At 40.2% G+C, this 21,373-nt stretch overlaps 1 protein-coding gene across 4 annotated transcripts in view; it reads left to right on the top strand.

Moving 5' to 3' along the window:
* Positions 1-21,373, top strand: part of usp24 (ubiquitin specific peptidase 24) — a 64,156-nt gene that overhangs the window by 32,119 nt on the left and 10,664 nt on the right. For 2 of the 4 annotated variants that reach the window (XM_046835749.1, XM_046835752.1), the window contains exons 16-52: positions 601-693; positions 2,724-2,831; positions 2,970-3,119; positions 4,371-4,502; positions 4,585-4,696; positions 4,882-4,958; positions 5,687-5,827; positions 5,941-5,994; positions 6,090-6,205; positions 6,335-6,401; positions 7,722-7,832; positions 8,065-8,163; positions 9,694-9,867; positions 10,062-10,147; positions 10,250-10,358; positions 11,120-11,278; positions 11,353-11,450; positions 11,561-11,656; positions 11,752-11,980; positions 12,076-12,238; positions 12,602-12,757; positions 13,199-13,269; positions 13,374-13,534; positions 13,698-13,759; positions 13,938-14,129; positions 14,300-14,414; positions 15,041-15,185; positions 15,463-15,582; positions 15,803-15,928; positions 16,040-16,138; positions 17,018-17,100; positions 17,328-17,469; positions 17,563-17,682; positions 18,238-18,458; positions 20,492-20,616; positions 20,743-20,884; positions 20,976-21,126. In XM_046835749.1, coding sequence (XP_046691705.1) covers positions 601-693; positions 2,724-2,831; positions 2,970-3,119; positions 4,371-4,502; positions 4,585-4,696; positions 4,882-4,958; positions 5,687-5,827; positions 5,941-5,994; positions 6,090-6,205; positions 6,335-6,401; positions 7,722-7,832; positions 8,065-8,163; positions 9,694-9,867; positions 10,062-10,147; positions 10,250-10,358; positions 11,120-11,278; positions 11,353-11,450; positions 11,561-11,656; positions 11,752-11,980; positions 12,076-12,238; positions 12,602-12,757; positions 13,199-13,269; positions 13,374-13,534; positions 13,698-13,759; positions 13,938-14,129; positions 14,300-14,414; positions 15,041-15,185; positions 15,463-15,582; positions 15,803-15,928; positions 16,040-16,138; positions 17,018-17,100; positions 17,328-17,469; positions 17,563-17,682; positions 18,238-18,458; positions 20,492-20,616; positions 20,743-20,884; positions 20,976-21,126 — 4,605 coding nt within the window. The remainder of the gene's footprint in view (positions 1-600; positions 694-2,723; positions 2,832-2,969; positions 3,120-4,370; positions 4,503-4,584; positions 4,697-4,881; positions 4,959-5,686; positions 5,828-5,940; positions 5,995-6,089; positions 6,206-6,334; positions 6,402-7,721; positions 7,833-8,064; positions 8,164-9,693; positions 9,868-10,061; positions 10,148-10,249; positions 10,359-11,119; positions 11,279-11,352; positions 11,451-11,560; positions 11,657-11,751; positions 11,981-12,075; positions 12,239-12,601; positions 12,758-13,198; positions 13,270-13,373; positions 13,535-13,697; positions 13,760-13,937; positions 14,130-14,299; positions 14,415-15,040; positions 15,186-15,462; positions 15,583-15,802; positions 15,929-16,039; positions 16,139-17,017; positions 17,101-17,327; positions 17,470-17,562; positions 17,683-18,237; positions 18,459-20,491; positions 20,617-20,742; positions 20,885-20,975; positions 21,127-21,373) is intronic. The other 2 variants (XM_046835750.1, XM_046835751.1) reach the window with 2 other exon arrangements.

Genomic DNA, 21,373 nt, shown 5'->3' on the forward strand with positions numbered 1-21,373 from the left:
TTGTCACTGTCGATGAATTATTACATAAAAAAAAGTATTTACTGCATTCTTAACTTCAAAAGTATAAACTGTTTTTTTATATATATATATATATTATGTTTGCTGTCTGTTGCTTTTTGCCATTTTTTTTTTTTTTTAAAAGCTTGCTGCTGCTGAACATGGTTTAAACAGTGAGATCTCTCACTCTTTAACTTGTTCTCAATCTTCTCCCTTCCTGCATTATTGTAAATCCTTTTTTTTTTTTTTTTTTTTTTTTTTATTTGCGAAAACCCCAAAACAAGCTCCAGAAAGCAGAAAGCAGGCGTGCTCCCCAGTCTCTGCGCAAAGGCTAATGTTTTGCAGTGAGCTAAGAGCTATATTAAGAGCTGAGCCGAGTGTCCAAAGGTGTCATCCTATCTCTGATGCCAGACAGATATTTGGCTCGTCGCCTTTTGCCTTCCCACATACTCGCAGTCACATTTGCACACTCCTTCTCAGCTCCCGTTCTGTGCTTCAGGCTCAATTCCAGGGTGATTGGGTTGCTGCATAACTGAGGGATACTGAAGTCTCATAAACCTCTAGCCCGAGCTCACTGAATGCAACTGCAGTTTATGTCTTTAGATACAAATACAGGAGGATACAAAGTCTACCAGCGAGATACAGGTGTCTTTTTTTACTGGCTCCTGGGGCAAGAAGAAACCAGCCTGGGCTAAAGTAAGAGAAGCACCAGGGCCTGCAAAGACCCTACTCTTCTATTTACTGACAAATCACAACTTGCTTTCAATCTGATGGCAGTCTTTCACAGTCCAAGGCGATGAGGGGTTTTGGTGGAACGAATGGGGAAAATCAATGATTCTGACTTGATTGTTAAGGGGAAAGTCATAAATTGGTGAAACTCTTAATCTGTTTACCTGCATCTCAAGTCAATTATCAGATCAGAGATCATTTACATCCAAAGGCTTATTGTGCCTCTGTGTTTTTCTTATCACATCAGTAATTTAAAAAAAAAGGGGGGGGTTCTGGCTTTTTAAAATACCATTATATATTTCTGTCAATCATTCCATACATTTTAACACCATGCTTCTTTGTTAACACCAATTCTAGCTTGTAAACAAGTCATGGTGCTTTTTTTATTATTATTAAAGATTTATCGCTTATGGAATACCATCAGTGACGAAAAAAAATACATTTATAATCATCGCGTGTCCCATCTTGATTTATTGCCATTTATATCGAACAGATTTCCGGTAACCATTCGAGTACAATCCGTATGAATATATAGCGTCCTGTAAAGATTTTTAGAGAAGCATCAGCGTTTGTACTTGCAGGTGCCAAAGTTTCATTTATTTGTTTTTCTCTCTCTTTCTCTCTCCATGTAATCTGCCTCTCTTTAAAAGTCCACATTTCTAAGCTCAAAAATGGAGCGAGAGCACCTGCAAAAGTAAGAGTTAAAGAAAAATGTGGTCTATTTGTCATGATTGTGACATGATCCAACCATTCAGAGTAGGAGATATTACAAAATACTACTACCATTCATTTTTAATTCAAGCAACATTATAGAATTCCTTTTGTGGCACTTAATTTGTAAATATTTATTTTCTTAAACCCCCCAACCCATACCCCTGACTACATAGGGGGGTATGTAGTCACAGATGGTATTCCAGAATTCACATTAACTGCTTCTGGTGATGTGTCTTACATTAATGCAAATTCTTTTATCGAAGTCATCACAGCATAATCATTATATATCTTCTCGCCTGTTCTTAATGCTGGAACTGTTCTGTTCATTGTTCATAGATGCGAAGCACCTCATTGAACCTTGCCCGTGTAAGTGTGCTATTTGTCTAACCCTGAGGGATTCAGGAGCCTGTTACCACCTTTTCAAGCAATTGGCCAGTTTTCAAATTGCAACCAAGGATGGAAAAGGGCCCTATTTTGTGTATTGTTCAGCCATTTTTGAATCTGGCAACCATTCGACCAGGGACTTTCTCTGGGAGGATGACTGTACTACTGTATGTACCTCATGCTGTATTTAATACATACGACTTAACGGACGCCCTCAGTCGGGCACACGTACTGCATGCTTCTAGTGTACATCCTAAATTAAAATTCCCTGTTCAACCAGAAATTGTAATCATGTTCATGAATTGTTGTATGCAGCCTGCCATGTGACTCAGCGTTCAGGTGTTTCTTCAGCAGCGTGGCACAATAACATCCTCATACCAGGCTCATGTATTAGAATAGACATCGCTGCGTCAATGGTGTCTTGTTGTTGTTGTTGTTGTTGTTGAGAATTCAAAATTGCTTCCTATCTGCGTGGAAGGAAACATAAATCAAATCAACACTACGCACTTCATTGGATTCTAAATCATTCATATTACAGCCAAGTTTAAAGGCAGCCTGCTTTGTGCGCACACACACACACACGTATATACACACAGTGATGTGTTTACAAATACAGACACAGATATAGAAATCAGGCTTTACTTAAGTGTACAGGGTTCAAGTGCTTTTGTATGGAATGTTGAAATGTCCAGGCTCCTTCCCAGGCCAGAGCCACTGGCAGAGGTGGCATGAACATGTGCTTCGCATCTACGACAGTGCGCACTTTATTCAATCATGTTTGGATGATGTTTATTCACTGGGACTTTCTAGCAGCGTCTGTATTATTTTCCGTTTGTAAAATGACAAGATGCTGATCAGGCTTATTGTTATTGTCTGTTCTGTGTGTGTGTGTGTTGTAGTCATCCCAGCAGAGTAACCCCCAATCAGTATGGGTTGTACCAGCCTTACGCCAGCTCCATGAGATCACTCGCTCCTTCATCAAGCAGACATACCAGAAACAGGACAAGGTACCATACAGTCACAAACACACTCGATACCACTAGCAGCGAGGTCCGTTTTTCAGCAAATCTTACATGGGTTTTTTTTATTATTATTATTCCTGCACATAGATCTAGTTATTGTCGGTTGTTTTTTTTTTTTTTTAGAGTATAATCCAGGACCTAAAGAAGAATTTTGAGATCGTGAAGCTGATCACTGGCTCTCTAGTGGCCTGCCATCGTCTGGCCGTGACAGCTGCTGGCACCTGCGGGCTCTCAGGGTCCACTCTAGTGGACGGACGATACTTTTATCAAGAGGTAAAGCGCCGGTTGATAAACCAGGACAATAAACAACAGCTAAACCGACACATCGTTACACTCCTGCATTTTTGACATAAAAATCCGAACAACGTACACGCCAAAAGTTTGCGGACGCTCGCTCTCGCATTCCACATTTAGGCCCCATTTGCACTTCTAATTCCCTCCACTCGTCTGGAAGATGTTCCACTAGATTTTGAACATTTGTGTTCATCAGCCACAAGGGTGTCAGAAAAGTCAGGTAGTGATGTAGGTGAGGTGAGCAGGCCTGAGGTGCAGTCAGTGTTTCAATTTATTCCAAAGTTTAATAGGTTTAAGATCATCAATCTACTACAGGAGATCTTCCACTTCAAACTATGTAAACCATATCTTCATGGGGCTGGCTTTGTGCACAGGGGCTTTGTCATGCTGGAACAGGTTCGGGTTTAAAACTTCAAGTGAACGCAAAATTTTATTATTCCGCATCCAAATCATTCCTATACAATGGTGTGCCTCCGAGGTTGTGGTAACAGTTTGAAGAAGAACCACTTATGGCTGGAATGGTCAGCCGTCCCAATAATTTTCTCCGTATAGTGTAAAATGTGCAGTATCAACGTTTTATTAATTATGCACCTTTAATGCAGTTGCACTGTTTTGAACACCAGAGGTCCCAATCTTCACAACCCAGAGAGTGCAAATGAAGAACTTACTGTTCGCGTAATACATTTTGTGAAGATCATAACCATGATGGGAATCATCAGGCAATGCTCTGGATCTAAGACGGATTATAGGTACCATGGTTACGTAGCCAAGTTATAACAGTTAAAAAGGAGCTCTTAACGTTCAAACGACTCCACCTTCATTCCACCGCAATCTTATGGAACCTGGGCATTTCAGCCTGATTTTGGAGCTCTGTTTTTTTTTTTTCCTCCCCCAAAACATTCGCCATAAATTTCTTTAATCAGTTACAATTGTGGGAAAGTATTTCTAATTCTAATTTATTTTTAAGTTGATGTTTTGTAAACACTACTAAACTTTTGTCCATAGCAAGTTCATATTCAATTAGTTTCATAGTAACAAAAAGAATGCACATTGTTTTGCATCCGTGATCTAGAAAATATTGTTTTACAATTAAAAAAATCAAACTTTTGTTCAAAATATTCAGTTGAAATACACTAAATTGTGTCGTGCGTATCATTACACTACTCATTAGTAATGTTTTATACCCATATACCCCTGTACTTCATTTTGGAAACCCTTGTATCTCTGCAGTATTTGGAGGGGCATCTGAAGTTTTTGGCCTTTTTTCTGCAAGAAGCGAGTCTATACTTGGTGTGGAACAGGGCTAAAGAGATCTGGGAGTGCTTAGTGTCTGGCATGGACGTGTGTGAGCTGGATCGTGAGGTAAAACCTTCATCCATTAAAACCTTATCATGGTGTGGTGGATCCATGTGACAGCACTTACTGTGTCTTTCCCTCTCTGCAGATGTGTTTTGAATGGTTCACTAAAGGACAACACGATCTTGAAAGTGACGTTCAGCAACAACTTTTCAAAGAGAAGATCCTCAAGCTTGAGCCTTATGAGATTACTATGAACGGTACAGTTCTGACTTGATCGCGACAGCACCATCAATGCTACACATACACTGACAAACCTGGAGTACACCACACTTTACTGTGTCTGCTTTTAATCAGCAAATAAAAATATAGTAGTATCTACCATGTTGCTATCATATAGTACAAGCCAATTATTTGTTTATTTATTTGTTTTATTATCTTTTAGGGTTTAATCTTTTTAAGACCTTCTTCGAGAATGTGAATCTTTGTGATCATCGCCTGAAACGGCAGGGAACTCAACTGGTAAGACTGGCAGTTTCGATTTATTGAGCACTATTTACATTTTTCTGTATGAAAGCCCATTTTCACCACATAAAAAAAAAAAACAGTTGGGCTAAGACTTTATTTTTAGCAATTCTGAGTGGTTTTTTTTCTCGCAATTCCGAATATTTCTCGCAATTCCGACTTCATTGCTCCCAATTCCGACATTATTTCCCACGATTCTGACTTTTTCTCGCGTTTCAGACTTTAATACTCGCTGTTCCGCTCTTTTTTGTTTGTTTGTTTTTCCAATTCCGACTTTCTTGCTCGTGATTCCGACTTTATTTCTCATGATTCCGATTTTTTTCTCGCACGTACGACTTTTATTTTTTTGCAGTTTTGACTTTATTTCCCACAATTCTGATGTATTGTAGCCAATCTGGCAGCGTCACTCGAACTGTAGAAAGCAGAAAGCTTTAAAAATTGTAAATTGAAATGGGCTACAGTCAACAGATCGATTTGTGAAACAATGGATAAAATCTTAGAGGACTATTTTTCGGTGCAGTTCCACAAACCGTTAGATGTTGTTACTGAAAGAATCTTTTGTTATTAAAGTCTCCGATCCCTTGTGGGAAGCAAAGTCAGAATTGCCGGGACTAAATTTGCAATTATGCTATATATATATATATATATGTGTATGTGTGTGTATGTATGTATGTATGTATATGTATGGGCTTAGCTATTATAGCACTTTGCTGATATGTTTGCAGTGTGTGGAACGTTTAGACCTAATCGGGATGGACTTCATCTGGAGAATCGCCATGGAGTCTCCTGATGAGGACATCGCCAATGAGGCCATTCAGCTCATCATCACCTACAGTTACATAAATCTCAACCCCAAAATGAAGAAGGTCAGGATGCACCACACTCACTCATCCCCTTTCTTGTCTTTTTTTCCTTTCATTTCAGCTTTTCCTCACTCAAATACGCACAAATACAAAATTCTGTTCTCTTCTCCATACAGGATTCTGTGTCCTTACACAAGAAGTTCATAGCTGATTGTTATAAGAGGTTGGAGGTAGGTGTTATCAGCTTGGGGAACGAGTCAGAGATGTTTGGGTTGTTTTTTTTTTTTCTTTTCTTTATTCCTCATCCCCGATATCTCTGTTTTAGGCCGCCAGCTCCGCCCTGGGCGGCCCAACCTTAACTCATGCTGTCACGCGTGCAACCAAGATGTTGACCGCTACTGCCATGCCAACCGTCGCCACATCAGTGCAATCACCCTCCAGGTAGAGCAGAACAGCAGCGGCCTTTTGTGTTTCACATAATGAATATCTAATCAGGGGGATATCGGTAGCACTATTTTTCTTTCGCTTATTGTACCAGTGTCGACTTTTTGAATGTTTTTCCTCCTACAGGTCTACTAAGCTGGTGATCATTGAGAGGCTGCTGTTATTGGCTGAGCGATACGTCATTACAATCGAAGTGGGTCCAAATTTCACTTCATTCATAGAAAACACACTCCTGGCACACACTCTCTGCCCAGTGATCCAGTGTAAAAATGTCCACAGACCCTGTATTACTTTAGTTTTATCCAGCAAACATGGGTAATTGACTGCAGTAATAATGGCACCCTTTGGTAAAATCAGTTAATGACAAATATGGCAGTAATTTTCCCAAACACACTTAAATTATTAGAAAATGTTTGCTTGAGTAACCTTCCAATGTGAATTCTTTTTATATTTGTTAGATAATACAATTGGAGTAAGGATTGTTAAGGAATGATCACTCCTCAATACAGAATTTAATATTTGTATATAACTAGTGCCCAATTGTGTGTGTGTGTGTGTGTGTACATAATTTACACTCCTCACATTTCAGCAACCATATTAGTGTATCTTCTCCAGGGACAATACTATTAAAATGAAACGGGACAACAGCCATGAAAACAGACTTGTTGCAGCGTGTAAGGCGTACGGTCTGAGCCCTGACAAGTGCACTCGTGTGTCTGTTTTTTTTTTTTAAGCAGCTTCTGCACCTGACACACAGCACAGCATGTATGATCCTGGCCACTGTATTGTAACTCAGTTTCAGGGTTTTACTGATCTTCTTATTGTCTCGGCATCTTTGTGGAGAGCAACAATTCTGATTCTCAAATCCTCAGAGAGTCTTTGAAATGAAGTGTCATGTTGAACATCCAGTGGTCAGTATGAGAGAATTGTACTCAAAGCATCTGAATTGAATTACTCCAATACAAGATACACATATTTGTATGGTGCTGTCAAGCAGACAAAAACATGAACATTGATCCTTGAGAAGATATCCTAAAATGGCTGCTGAAATGTGACACACACATCTATATATACACACACACACACACACACACACACACACAGTGTATATGATAACCATGTCAGACTGTAGGATCTCAGTTGCCATAATATCAGACTGTACAAGTGTCAAAATCTAATGTACACAAGAAAAAGACCCGTCCGAAGTGTTACGTTATCAATCCATGACCCGACTATAATATGGCCGTGTCGGCGATTGTGACACAAAATGTGTAAGAGTGTGTTGAGATTTCTGAACCGAAAGGCTGAATGTCTTACGTATGTGTCGTATGCAATCGACAAACCACCAGATTAACAGTAGATACTTTTACACATCCTTTACCAGTGATGATAATAATTAGCTTCATAATCGTTCCAGAAGTTTTTATTCACAGAACCCAAACCACTTACACCGTTCACCATTTCATAATCATATGCATTTATTTTTTTTGTATTTAATGTATGTTTGTCTTAGGATCTGTACTCTGTACCTCGGACTATTCTACCTCATGGAGCCTCTTTCAATGGCCACCCTGTATCTCTTCACATAACCTATGAATCTACTAAAGACACATTCAGTCTGGAGGTACAGTCAGTGACTTGATTGCAGACACACACACACACATCACAGATTATCTCAGATTAAAGCACAATCGCTAAAACTTGCATGTAATGTTCTTCACAACCAGAGTAAGTTAGATCATACCATTACCTTATATGGGAAGCTCACACCATAAATGGACAGGTGAATTGTGCTGGCTGTTAGAAAGTAGCCCTTACCTTATATGAAAGTGTTTTCTAACTCTGTGTGTGTGCAGGCTCACAGCAATGAGACAGTTGGGAGCATCAGGTGGAAGATTGCAGAACAGCTTAGCTGTCCGGTGGACAACGTGCAGATATTTGCCAACGACAGCATGGTGAGATTATGACACCGTAATCCATAACGGTCTTGTCTGGGTTACACTCACCCTTTATTAGGAACAACTGCACTTCTGTTCATTCATGCAGTTATGCCACTCAGCCATGTGGTGGTAGTGCACTGCGTCTATTAATGTTCACAGGAAACACAGAATGGAAAAAAATGCGATCTGTATCATTTTGCCCAGAATTTTGACAGAAGGCTCAGAAATCTGTTAAGAGTTTAAACACAGTGGTGCGTGAAACAAAAATCCAATGGGTGGAAAAAAAAAAACTTGTTGTTATGAGAAAGAGGTAGAATAGCCAGATTGGTTGGAACTGACAGAATGGCCATAGTTAAGCCACTATTTAGGATTGTGGTCAAACAGAAAACTGGTCAAACATTGAGGTGGATAGACTTCAGAAGCAGAAGCAGGAGAATCAGAAGCACACCTGTCAAAAACTACATCAAATCAACCCAACCCAACTTTAAACCAAAGACCATTCCTCAACTTCCATTTCGAATCCAGACACGACCAGGCCAGTATATACAAGGTGCCGTATAGGACACTCCAGACTCACACACGCATTCCTGCTAAACGGAGAAGAATCACCAACATATCATCAGTGTAAAACAAACATGACCACAAAACACATTAATGGACTGCAATACACTTAAAGCCAAGTTATTCTTCCCAGAAAGTTCATATGAAGAAATCTACCAAAATGTATTACCAAAGAAAATACTAGAAAGGAGCGTAAAACTGAATAATATATATCACCATTGAACTCTTTTGTAGTCAAAACTCTCTATAACGTCTCATCATACCCACCTTGGTCTTGCTATGAAAATAGCTACCCCTGCTGGCCTGGCATTAAAATAAAAAAAATAAAAAAAAAACACTTATCAGCTAAAAAACAGAAACCACAGGACAGCTGCAAATTGGGTTAAAAACACACCTGATATGATAAATTCTCAATTTCTGCTGCATCATGCAAATGACAGGGTCAGAATTTCCCCCCAAAAACTGTCCAATGGGCCCCAAAACATTCCAACAGTCTAGACTGGTGATGGCGATATTCGGATTGTTTTCTTGGGTGCCTTTCGAACGCGTGCCACATACATTTTGAGCTTTTTCTTGTCTGCATACACGTCTTGATGGCTGCCCGTCTTATAATAGCTACTTTTACTAGGACAATGCATTACAAAGTCAATGCCACACTGGTTTCAAAAGCAAGATATTACAGTAGCTTCCTCAATCAACAGAGCTTAATCCAGTGGTGAACCTTTGAGATGAGCTGAAAGGAATGTTTGTCAATCTTGTAGAACCGTTTGAGCGAAGAGGCTCGTACTCAGTGTTAGTATTGTGTTCCTAATACAGCGATCAGTGTTTAAATACATCAACCTTTTCAATAAAATGAATTCTTTCTCATCTTGGTGCAAACGATGATGTTTTGTCCAGCAATTGAACCGGAAATGTTGAGGTTTTTTTTATTTTTGCATTAATATTTGTCATGGTTCAGTTCCTAACATTTACGTCTGTATCCAGCTGACAATGAACAGGGACCAGAAGCTGCTGAATCAGCTGGGTTTCTCTGATGAGCAGAGTCTGACAGTGAAGAGTTCAGGAACCGGCACTCCTTCTGGCAGCTCGGCAGACAGCTCAGCCTCCGCCAGTTCCAGCAGCAGCGGAGTCTTTAACACGGCATATGCGCTGGAGCAGGTACGCACACACACACACACACACACACGCATACACACACCGCTGTGTCAGCAATAACCTGAATATTTTTACTTCAGAAATTCAGTTTTTACACTTGAATTGAACATTATATACATTCACCCAACTACACGCACGTTTTCGTTTTTCTATTTTTTTTCCGATTATGTAAACACAGATTCCTGTGTGTGTTGTAGGAAAAGTCACTGCCCGGTGTCGTGATGGCGTTAGTGTGCAACGTGTTCGAGATGTTGTATCAGCTAGCAAACCTAGAGGAGCCTAGGTAAGGACCAGAATGAAAGCATCCTGAACAGGAAATTTATGTACATGTATTTTCCTTTCGAGAGCTTATTTTCACTTGTGATTTGGTTTCATTGTATTCTAGAATAACGTTGCGTGTGCGGAAGTTGTTGCTGCTCATCCCGACCGATCCGGAGGTGCAGGATGCCCTGGATAACTTTGTACCAAAAGAGTCCAGTGTGTGGAGCCACCAGGTGTTAAAGATGATTCATAACCTAAGATACATTCCATTAATACTGATTTGTTACCCACCTGACGAAATCATAATGAATTTTACTTTACATTTGAGTATCGTTTAAAAAACACTGTAATGTATTCAGTCTTGACTTATGTATTTCTGTTAGAGATTTAGGAACTAATTTCACTCTCGAAATGCTTTTTAATTTATTTCACTTGTTTTATTCTGATTTTCTAATTCAAATCTAAACATTTTACCTCCTCCTATATTCGGCTGCACAGTTACAATGAATAAAAAATAAAATAAATAAAAATTGTTTAAAAAGACACTTCAAATTAACAGCACGTAGTATCAGTGATTTGCCTCTAGAGGCCGCTCTTGTACTGTATAACGCAACAGCAAAACCGATGAATCTGTTTTATATATATAATGGATGATTTTTCTTATAGCCATAGTGTCTGTAATGGGAATCTATGTGTTTGTGCCGGTTTTTTTTTTCATCTCATTTCTGCACAGCTAGCAGTGTGCAGAAGGCACCCTACAGTAACACTACAGGAGTTTAGTAGTGGTTTAGTAAAGGCGTCTTGCAATGCCAAACTGACAGCATGTGATATGAGTCACTAGTTAGAGCGCTGAAACAACGGCATGTGACACAGCACATTATGAAAAGCTCAGATTGTTTATTCGTTCGATAAATCACAGAACTGTATGTGAGAGAACGGTATATGCTTAACGCCGTGTTCGCTTTTGTTATTCCCCCTTTTTCTCTTTTGATAGAAAACTCTGTTCACGTTGGCTTCCGGATCTCAGGCCTCCAAATCTCCATCTCTGTCCAGCAAACAGCAGCATCAGCAGAGTGCAGCATCCATCCTGGAGTCATTGTTTCGCTCCTCTGCCCCGGGCATGTCCACTTTCAGAGTGCTCTATAATCTCGAGGTACTTCACAGGTGTGGTTAAGGCTGTATGTGTAGTCACACAAGAATCCTCCTGACAATCTGCTCTTTTGTCAGGTGCTGAGCTCAAAATTGATGCCTACTTCAGATGATGAGATGGCAAGGACTAGTGTGAAGTCCTTCTGTGAGAACTTTCTTAAAGCTGGAGGTCTGAGGTAACAACCTGCTATAACTTGTCATTTATAGCTGTGATCTATGTGGAGAAAGCAAAGTGTATTTAAAATGCATATTGTGTGTGTGTGTGTGTGTGTGTGTGTGTGGTCAGTTTGGTGGTTAATGTCATGCAGAGGGACTCCATCCCCTCTGAAGTGGACTATGAGACCAGACAGGGAGTCTATTCCATCTGCCTGCAACTTGCAAGGTAAAATATTTTTCTAGATTTTTTTTTTTTTAATTTTGAATTTGATTTAATGACTTGGCACGAAGCACAATATCCACACGTTTCTCCATCTGCAGATTCTTGCTAGTTGGACAAACAATGCCGAGCATTCTGGATGAAGAGCTGGGTAAAGAGGGCGTGGACACGCTGTCCTCCCGGCCCTTCCGTAACGTGGGCAGGCAGAGCGGGCGCCAGCTCTCACTCTGCGGGACGCCAGAGAAATCCTCCTACAGACAGATGTCCATGTCTGATAGGTCCTCCATTAGAGTGGAGGAGATTATACCCGCAGCACGGGTTGCCATTCAGGTGCGTCTCGGTGTGCACACGTCGAAAAGTGTTGACCAGTTTTGCCATATTTGGACTAATGTACTGTCTTGTGCTTGTGTTGTTTCTGGCCGTAGACAATGGAGGTGGGGGATTTTACTTCAACTGTGGCCTGCTTCATGCGCCTTACCTGGGCCGCGGCTGCTGGCCGACTGGACCTGGTGGGCAGCAGCCAGCCAATCAGAGAGAGCACCAATTCTCTGCTGCCTCTGGGAGTCCGTAGCCGGGTCAGCAGCACAGGTGAAACACACACCTACATAAAGCAGCTTTGTTCTATGTTGAGGTCACATTTAAAAATCAGCAGCAGTTTTTCATTTTAACCTATTTTAATTTAGTTAATTTTTTTTTTTTTTTTTTTTACTCCAGTCCATGGACTGAGCCACCTTTTAAGAATTTAAAGTTATATCTAATGCAGTCTCTTAAAACACTGGTTCTGGGTAATCATGAAACATAATCATACGACAACATATGAGCTAACAAAGGGCCGACTCTGACTTTTCGGTTTCATATTTTTTTCTCCACAGATTTAAACATAAACATTGAACGAAGAGACTGTTCAAGTTTTTTTTTTTCTGATCACTTTTGACCGTGTGTGTGTCGCAGGTAGTAACTGCAGCTCCAGCAGTGAGGGAGAGGCCACCACGCTGCAGGCCGGCATCTGTGTCAAACAACAGTGTGTGTCCATTAAAGACACTATCATCGCCCGAGAAGCGCTCTCATTGTTGGTCACCTGCTTGCAGCTTCGCTGTCAACAGCTTTGTAAGAACACACACCAATAAAGTATTAGGGACATTACTCTTTAACTGATCAGGTGTAATGCAAGCACTACAATTTCACTGTACTCTTTACACTGACCTTAAATGACAATTTCGCTGTTTGTGAACAACTTTTGCAATTTCAATTTCATGTAGCCAAGATCTTGAGATCTTTATTTATTAACTTTTCCCTCCTGACTTTTCCAGCTGGCGGGAACTACATGACCGAAATGTACAGACAACAATCTAGTTTAAACAGTTTGTGTGTTATTCAGATTGTTATTTCCACACGAGTTGCGAGGCACACAAACAAACATAAGGGGACATAACCAGCATGTTTTTGCCTTTTCCACTCTCAGTACATAAATTCTGTGATGGAAATCTACCGTGTCCTGATCGTCTGATCCGAATGCCCCATTGAGTTCTGTCTGCATTTTCTCTGCAGGTTCTTTCTATAACCTGCCCTGCGTGAATGATTTCATCATCGATATTCTGCTGGGATCCTCCAGTGGAGAGGTCAGTGGAGATTTTCCTGTCTGCCTTCAGAGGAGTTTCTGTGATGTAATAAATCACGTTAATCCATCACTTTCTGGGTTTTTTCCCGTCCTGCTTTTATACAGATCCGGCGGGTGGCGTGTGACCAACTGTACACTTTGAGTCAAAGCGATACATCGGCGTACCCGGAGCTGCAAAAGCCCAATCTTTTCTTGCTAAAAGTGGTGTTGACTACACAGCTCCCCCTCTGGTCTCCCACCAGTGTCATGAGGGGCATCAACCAGAGGTAACATACACTATATATATATATATATATATATATATATATATATATATATATATATATATATATATATATATATATATATATATATATATATATATATATAAATTTTTTAATTATTATTATTAACGCACATGGCCTGAAGTAGTGTTTGGTTGTTTCTTAGGTTGCTTTCACAATGCACAGAGTATTTTGACCTGCGATGCCAGCTCCTGGATGACCTGACTAGTAAGAACGTTTGCAATTACTCACATTTACATCAGATTTGACTGGTTTCAGTACTTATCATGTAGCAGTTCTATTATCATATGATTGAATAGTTTTCGTGTTCGCTTTGGCACTGATTTGTTGAAACTGTAAATCAATTGTAAATCCCTTTCATTAATTAACAAATGTTTTCCTACAGACACTGAGATGGAGCAGCTGCAGATCAGCCCAGCAGCTATGTTGGAGGATGAGATCAGCTGGCTGGATAACTTCGAGCCGACGTGGACCAGTGAGCTGGAGACCAGCGAGGCTGACAACATCCTGCAGGCCGGCCATCTGCGCCTCATTAAGACCCTGCTCTCGCTCTGCGGCAACGAGAAGGAGCAGTTTGGTTAGTTTTACGCTCGAAACGTTGCATGTAATTAAACATAATCGCGTGCTCTGTGCCAGACATCTCTAATGAGCAGTGCGTTATCTGCACCTTCAAACACGCACACGTTTTGGCTTTTAGGTGAAAGCTGTAAATGAGGTGCTTTATCTTTTTTTGTTGTTGCTGTTCAGGCCCTTCCCTTATCCAGCAGCTGTTAGATGACTTCCTGTTTCGAGCATCACGCATTATTCTGAATAGCAACAACCCTTCCAGCAACACAGCTCCTCTCCATGACTTCCATCCAAAGTGAGTAAAAACACCATTTCCAGTGGCCACCTGGTCAAGGACTGTGAACACACACACACACACACACACACACACACACACACACACACACACACATACATTCGGGCAGGACACTGCGCGTTGTTACACAAGCGTGGTTACACAACATTTTATTTCAGTATATTATTAGTATTGGATTTATCCGAGTAACTAATGTACAAAACTTTTGATAGATACTGACCACTCCAGACTGGGAAACCCCACAAGAGCTGCAGTTTTGAAGATGCTTTGACCCAGACGTCTAGACGTCACAATTTGTCCCTCGTCAAACTCACTCAAATCCTTACGCTCGCCCATTTTTCCTGCTTCTGACACGTCAACTTTGAGGACATAATATTTACTTGCTGCCTAATAAATACCTCACACTAACAGGTGCCATGATGAAGAGATAATCAGTGTTACTATGCCTGAACGGTGTAGGGCACACCTTTTCTTTCCTTTCTTTTTAAAATTCTGTGGCTTTTTACTCCCCTACATTGTGTAGATAATATAAGGATTTGCATAAACATTCACATTCATTAGCACTCACACTCACCCGCACCCTCATTCTCACACTCGCGCTCTTTTTTTTTATGCCGTTCTCGCAGGTGCAGTACAGTGAGCAGCAGGTTAGCAGCATACGAGGTGTTGGTGATGTTGGCTGACAGCTCTATCTCCAACCTGCAGCTCATCACTCGCGAGCTGCTTTCTATGCACCACCAGTCAGACCCATCACTCTCTAAGGAATTCGATGTAAGGCTTTTTGAATTTTTTGATTACGCTAATCAGATAAAAAAAAAAAAAAAAAGCATGGGCTATTTTATTAGGATATGCTAATTAATGCAAATTGGCGAATAATATGGCAACAGGTTGGTGGATACAATCAAGCAGATGCAGGAATATGTGATCTCTGTATATCATGACACTGTTGTGCTCTGCTTCCATAGGGTGCAATTCGGGGGTATTTGAATTCCCAGTCTAATTGGCAGAGTGTGTATTTTATTTGACCTTTGCGTTTGTGTCGCCTCAGTATCTCCCACCGGTGGACGGACGCTCCATATCAGGGTTTGTGGGCCTGAAGAATGGTGGAGCGACCTGCTACATGAACGCTGTTTTTCAGCAACTCTATATGCAGCCTGGTTTACCTGAGGTGTGTGTAATAAGTGCCATTATAGTACGTGTTCATGGGTTAGGTCTGTTTTATATACTGATGACTACAATCGTTTATACAAATGAATGTGTGTGGGTTTGGTATGATTTTTGAAATCCTTTCACACCTTCATTTCCTTTTTTTTTTCCCCATCCATGTTTGTATCTTGCACATTATCTAATGACATATATTTAAATATATTTTCAAATGTTCCTCTCAGGCCATCCTGTCAATCGAGGACGACACGGAGAACCCAGAGGAGAGCGTGTTTTGTCAGGTGCAGTCTCTTTTTGGCCATCTGATGGAGAGCAAGCTGCAGTATTATGTGCCTGAGAACTTCTGGAAGGTGAGAATAGTGTTCGATTGTATGAGCTGATTGTATTTGGTTAACAGAAGATGGTGCTCAGTAAAAAAAAAAATAGCATGTGCGATGTAATGTTTAAATCTATTTGCGCAGATCTTTAAGATGTGGAACAAGGAGCTGTATGTGCGAGAGCAGCAGGATGCCTACGAGTTCTTTACCAGCTTGGTGGACCAGTTGGATGAACATCTGAAGGTAATTGGTTCCTCATTACCTGTAAACTCGTATAACAATGGGTGAACTGAGTGCCTTCTACATTTAAGAGGATTTTTCGTTAAGCATAAACACACTCGTTACCACGATTAGGATGTGATTAAGATTCATTGTGGAGCAGTTTTTTTAAATATTAATTTGAGCTTTATTCGAGGATTTTGCGTTTCAACACACAATTAAGGAATATCACCCAAAGTGCTGAAAACGCACAGGAATTTGCGGGTTGAAAACTACAGCCGAATCACAGCTACACTGATAATCAGTACGACAGAACGCAGGGTTTCCGCCGAGTCAAAAATATATTTTAGGCCTTAAAAAGTCTTGGTCTTGAATCATTTTAAACAGGTCCTAAATTTCCGACGTCCATGTAACGCTTCTTCTAATGCTCATTGAAATGCTCCTGTAGCACTTTAGAATGAGTTTAAATATTTTAGATGAATTTTAATAGATTTAAAATATTTCTGTTTGTTCTTTCGCCAGTCAAATATCATTCTCTGTATTACAATGACTACAATGATTACAAATTCTCTGATGTCGTGAACTAGGTCTTTTATTTCATCTTTGGTGGTCTTAAGAAAAGGTCTTAAATTTGAAACCCTGAGAATGTCTGCATGTCTGATATGAATTTGATGCAACATTTCTCAATAAAAAAAAAAGGTTCCCAAAGTGGCCACAGCGGCTCTGTTTGCTCGTTGCCCTTTCGAATATACACTGACATGGTACAGGGTTGTAATGGCTTTATTGTAACACACTATTACTAGAATTGGTCTTTTGTTTGCAGTGAACACAGACAAGTAAAATGTCCCAGTTCTGGTGTATTAAATATTAGTGTACACTATAATACATTTTTCTTTCCTTCAGAAAATCGGACGAGAGCAGATCTTCAAAAATACCTTCCAAGGCATTTTCTCCGACCAGAAAATATGCAAAGATTGTCCACACAGGTCTGTAATACAGTCAGAGCAGTTTCTGTTACAGATTCAGTCAGTATTGAGAATTAAGATGCATCATAATAGATATCATTATCTCTTCTAGTTAAATGAGTGATGCTCTGATATTTTAACTATTTAGGCATAGATTTAGTTCTCTGTGGATGGATGTGTTCATAAGCGATCTCTCTCTCTCTCTCTCTCTCTCTCTCTCTCTCTCTCTCTCTCTCTCACACACGCAGGTATGAGCGTGAAGAAACCTTTATGGCACTGAACCTTGGGGTGACATCATGTCAGAGTTTGGAGATTTCTCTTGATCAGTTTGTCCGAGGAGAGGTGCTGGAGGGCAGCAATGCTTACTATTGTGAGAAATGCAAAGAGAAGGTACATGTGTGGCTTTTACTTGCAGCGCTAACTGATGGATTACAATTGTAAAACATATAGACTTTTTTTTCCTTTGTTTTTTTTTTTTTTTAGAGGACTACAGTGAAGCGCACTTGTATTAAGTCATTGCCCAGCGTACTGGTTATCCATCTCATGCGCTTCGGCTTCGACTGGGAGAGTGGACGCTCCATTAAATACGACGAACAGATACGGGTAAGACACCTTTTATTGCTATCGATTAGTAAAGAACTTGTGGCAATCTCATCAAATGACTGATTGAACATCATCAGTATATTTTATTTAGGGATCCAGATTAACGCTTAACATTTAAAACTCCAATTTTACTAATCAGTTTAGACCCAAAAAATAATTCCAGCACTTCTAGATTTCCAAACCAAATTACTCTCAGATTTCTAATGTGCTGAGGCATGAGCGAGGTTTACGTCACAAAAGCCCCAGTATCCCCACTTGTGAATTCGAGATCTTGATCTGCCATAGTGGGATCTAATAAAGGGGCGTTTCCAGATAAATTCAATTCAATTCAATTAAATTTTATTTGTATAGCGCTTTTAACAATGAACATTGTCTCAAAGCAGCTTTACACAGATAATGTGGTGATTAAACGTAAATATGTTCTTTGTAAGAAAAAGATAAAGAAAAAAGATAAAGAAAAAGATAGTCAGATAGTCAAAAGCACAGCCTTTCTATACCACAATAAGCTTTCTCGTGAGTGATCAGGAAAGCTGATAAAGTGATTTGTCTCACTAGTTCCCATGGGTTCTGAACATGGAGCCGTACACAGTGTCTGGCATGGCTCGACAAGACTCCAGTTCAGATCACGGAGAGAACAGCCGGGGAGGAGAAGCTGGGCCTGGAGGCTCGCCACGCAAGAAAGTCACCATTTCTGAGAACTACGAACTTGTAGGAGTGGTGGTACATAGTGGCCAGGCACATGCAGGACACTACTACTCCTTTCTCAAAGACCGCAGGTGAGCACAGCTTCTGCATAGTGGTTTTAGATGGGCTTTTTCTCTAGAAAGTGTGACTCTATTAGAAATCCAGGGTTTCTGCAAGGTCTTAAAAAGTCTAAAAAAATTTAGGCCTTTAAAAGTCTTGTGTTTTTGTTTGGTTTGTTTTGTTTCTGTGGTGTTGTAGGTCTTTATTTCGCTAGTCCAAAAATAATTCGCTCTCTTGCGACTATAAATGAGACCAACATGCCACAGCCAATCAGCTTTCTGTTATCGGCACGAATCTCTCTCGGATAGAGAGTTTAGTGATACTTGGCTTGAATGAAAAATGAGTTTAGGGCTTAGTCAAGGTCAACTGCTAGCAACGTATGTGTGTGTTTTTGATGGGCCGCAACTAACGATTATTTTGATAATTGATTAATCGATTTATCCGCTAATCTTTTTTTTTTTTTTTTGATGTTTTGCTTACTCTCCTTCTTCTTTTTCTTTCGGCTTCTCCCATTAGTGGTCGCCACAGCGGATCGTCCATCTCCATACCCCCCTGCCCTCTTTCAAACCAACTACCTGCATGTCTTCCCTCACCACATCCATAAACCTCCTCCTTGGCCTTCCTCTTTTCCTCCTTCCTGGTGGTTCCATCCTCAGCATTCTTCTACAATACACCCCATGTCCCTCCTCTGCACATGTTCAAACCATCTCAATCCCACCTCCCTCACCTTGTCTTCAAAACGTCCTACATGCACTGTCCCTCTAATAAACTTATTTCTAATCCTGTCCACCCTCAACACTCCCAACGAAAACCTCAACATCTTCAGCTCTGCTACCTCCAGCTCCACCTCCTGTCTTTTACTCAATGCCACTGTCTCTAATCCATACAACATCGCAGGTCTCACCACAGTCCTATAAACTTTCCCTTTCACTCTCGCAGATACCCCACTATCACAAATCACTCTATCACTCTTCTCCACCCACTCCACCCTGCCTGCACTCTTTTCTTCACTTCTCTAACACACTCTCCATTACTTTGCACTGTTGACCCCAGGTACCTGAACTCCTCCACCTTCTCCATCTCTTCTCCCTGCAACTGCATTATAACTATATAAAGCCCTTATTCAGGGTATTTTTGTATAAATTTGTACTTAAAAAATGCAAAAGCTACATATTGAGTTTAATCATTTTTAATTTAGACATTTTGAAGCTTATAGTAGCTGCTTGTTAGAGTGCATGCTTTAAAAATACTTTTTTTTCCCGTTGTGAAGATTTAAGCATCTAGAACATATCATTTATTTAATTCTGTATAATAATGAAATTATCTTTACATAAATTAAATGTACAAACTTAAAAAAAAATAAACGCATTTGAACGTAGCAAAACAGGAAAAAATATGCACTGGTGTACAAATGCATAAGCATTCGCTAAAAACCACAACAGTGACTACAAATGTAATCGTTTGCTGCTTCTAGATTTAGTGTTTGTTCGCACCGGTTTAATTGAATCCGTCACCATGTCACGAGCGAACTGACTTCATTAAACTGTACCATTTCCACATGATGAGGATTCTACAGTTTTTACTTACCGTGCTCATGTTTCACCTTCATCCGTGACTTAGGACGCACACTTTAAATTATCGATTATTATCAATTTTATAGATTAGTTGTTGCAGCCCTAGATATATGTTTAAAATTTAATTCTTAATGGTCTTAAAAATGTCTTCAAAAGTCATAAATTTGACCTGCAGAAATCCGGTAGTCAGGTTCACAGCCCATAAACACCAGTGTGAGGCGAATGTGAGGTGTTTTGAAGAATATTGGTTTGAACCTTTGCGCTGTGTGTGTATGTTTTGGTTGTTTTTTAATGAATTTCTGTACAAAGGAGCATTTACTGACTGGCCCTCTGCCTTTTTACAAGTACTAAACTGTTTAATATCTGAAACAGGTCCAGATGCCTGAGAGACTCATACCTTTAAAAAAAAAAAAAAACTGGAATAGCCACCAAACTAAGCTCGTATTGTGCGCTTTTTCTCTTTCGCTACCATTCTCTCCTCTTTCCTCTAGGGGCAGCTCACGAAGCCGATGGTACAAGTTTAACGATAACATCGTCGAGGAGTTCGACATGAACGACGAAACCTTGGAGTACGAGTGTTTTGGTGGAGAGTACAGACCCAAAGTCTACGATCAGTGTACGTTATTTTTTCCCCACGGATCTGAACACCTGGCAGATGCACAAGAAATCACCTAATCGAATGCTCATGAATAAATCATTGATATATAATTTGATGAAGATACGGTACCCTGTTTTCCTGTAGCTAACCCGTATCCAGATGTTCGGCGGCGCTACTGGAATGCTTATATGTTGTTCTACCAGCGCATCAGTGAGCAGAACTCACCTGTGCTGCCCAAAAAGAGCCGCGTCAGCGTCATGAGACAGGAAGCCGAGGACCTGTCTCTGTGAGTAACTCATCAAAACAGTGACATCACACATGATTGGATTTTTTTTAATGGCTGATATTTACCTGTGTTTTTTTTTTTCACTACTCAGGTCTGCCCCTTCTTCTCCTGATATTTCACCTCAGTCATCCCCACGACCCCCCAGAGCCAATAATGACCGTCTCACTTTGCTCACACGGCTGGTCAAGAAAGGAGAGAAAAAGGGCCTGTTTGTAGAGAAGATGCCAGCATGGATCTTTCAGGTGCCATTAATTTCCAACAAAATCTCAGATACAGGACATTGTGTTTATTCCCCGTCAATATGTTTCAACTGTTTCATGTTTTCAAATTATGCATAAAATACTTCAGTCTAGCTAATGAATTTATTTTGTGTGTGTGTGTGTGTGTGTGTGTGTCAAACGGTAGTGGGTTTTACAAATATTTGTAGCTATATTGGCTCGTACTTGCTGATAACGGTTTGATCGGTATTTTCAAAAATGGTATTTTTTA

The sequence above is a fragment of the Silurus meridionalis genome, chromosome 23 (assembly GCF_014805685.1).
Source record: "Silurus meridionalis isolate SWU-2019-XX chromosome 23, ASM1480568v1, whole genome shotgun sequence".
NCBI classification, from domain to species: Eukaryota; Metazoa; Chordata; class Actinopteri; order Siluriformes; family Siluridae; genus Silurus; species Silurus meridionalis.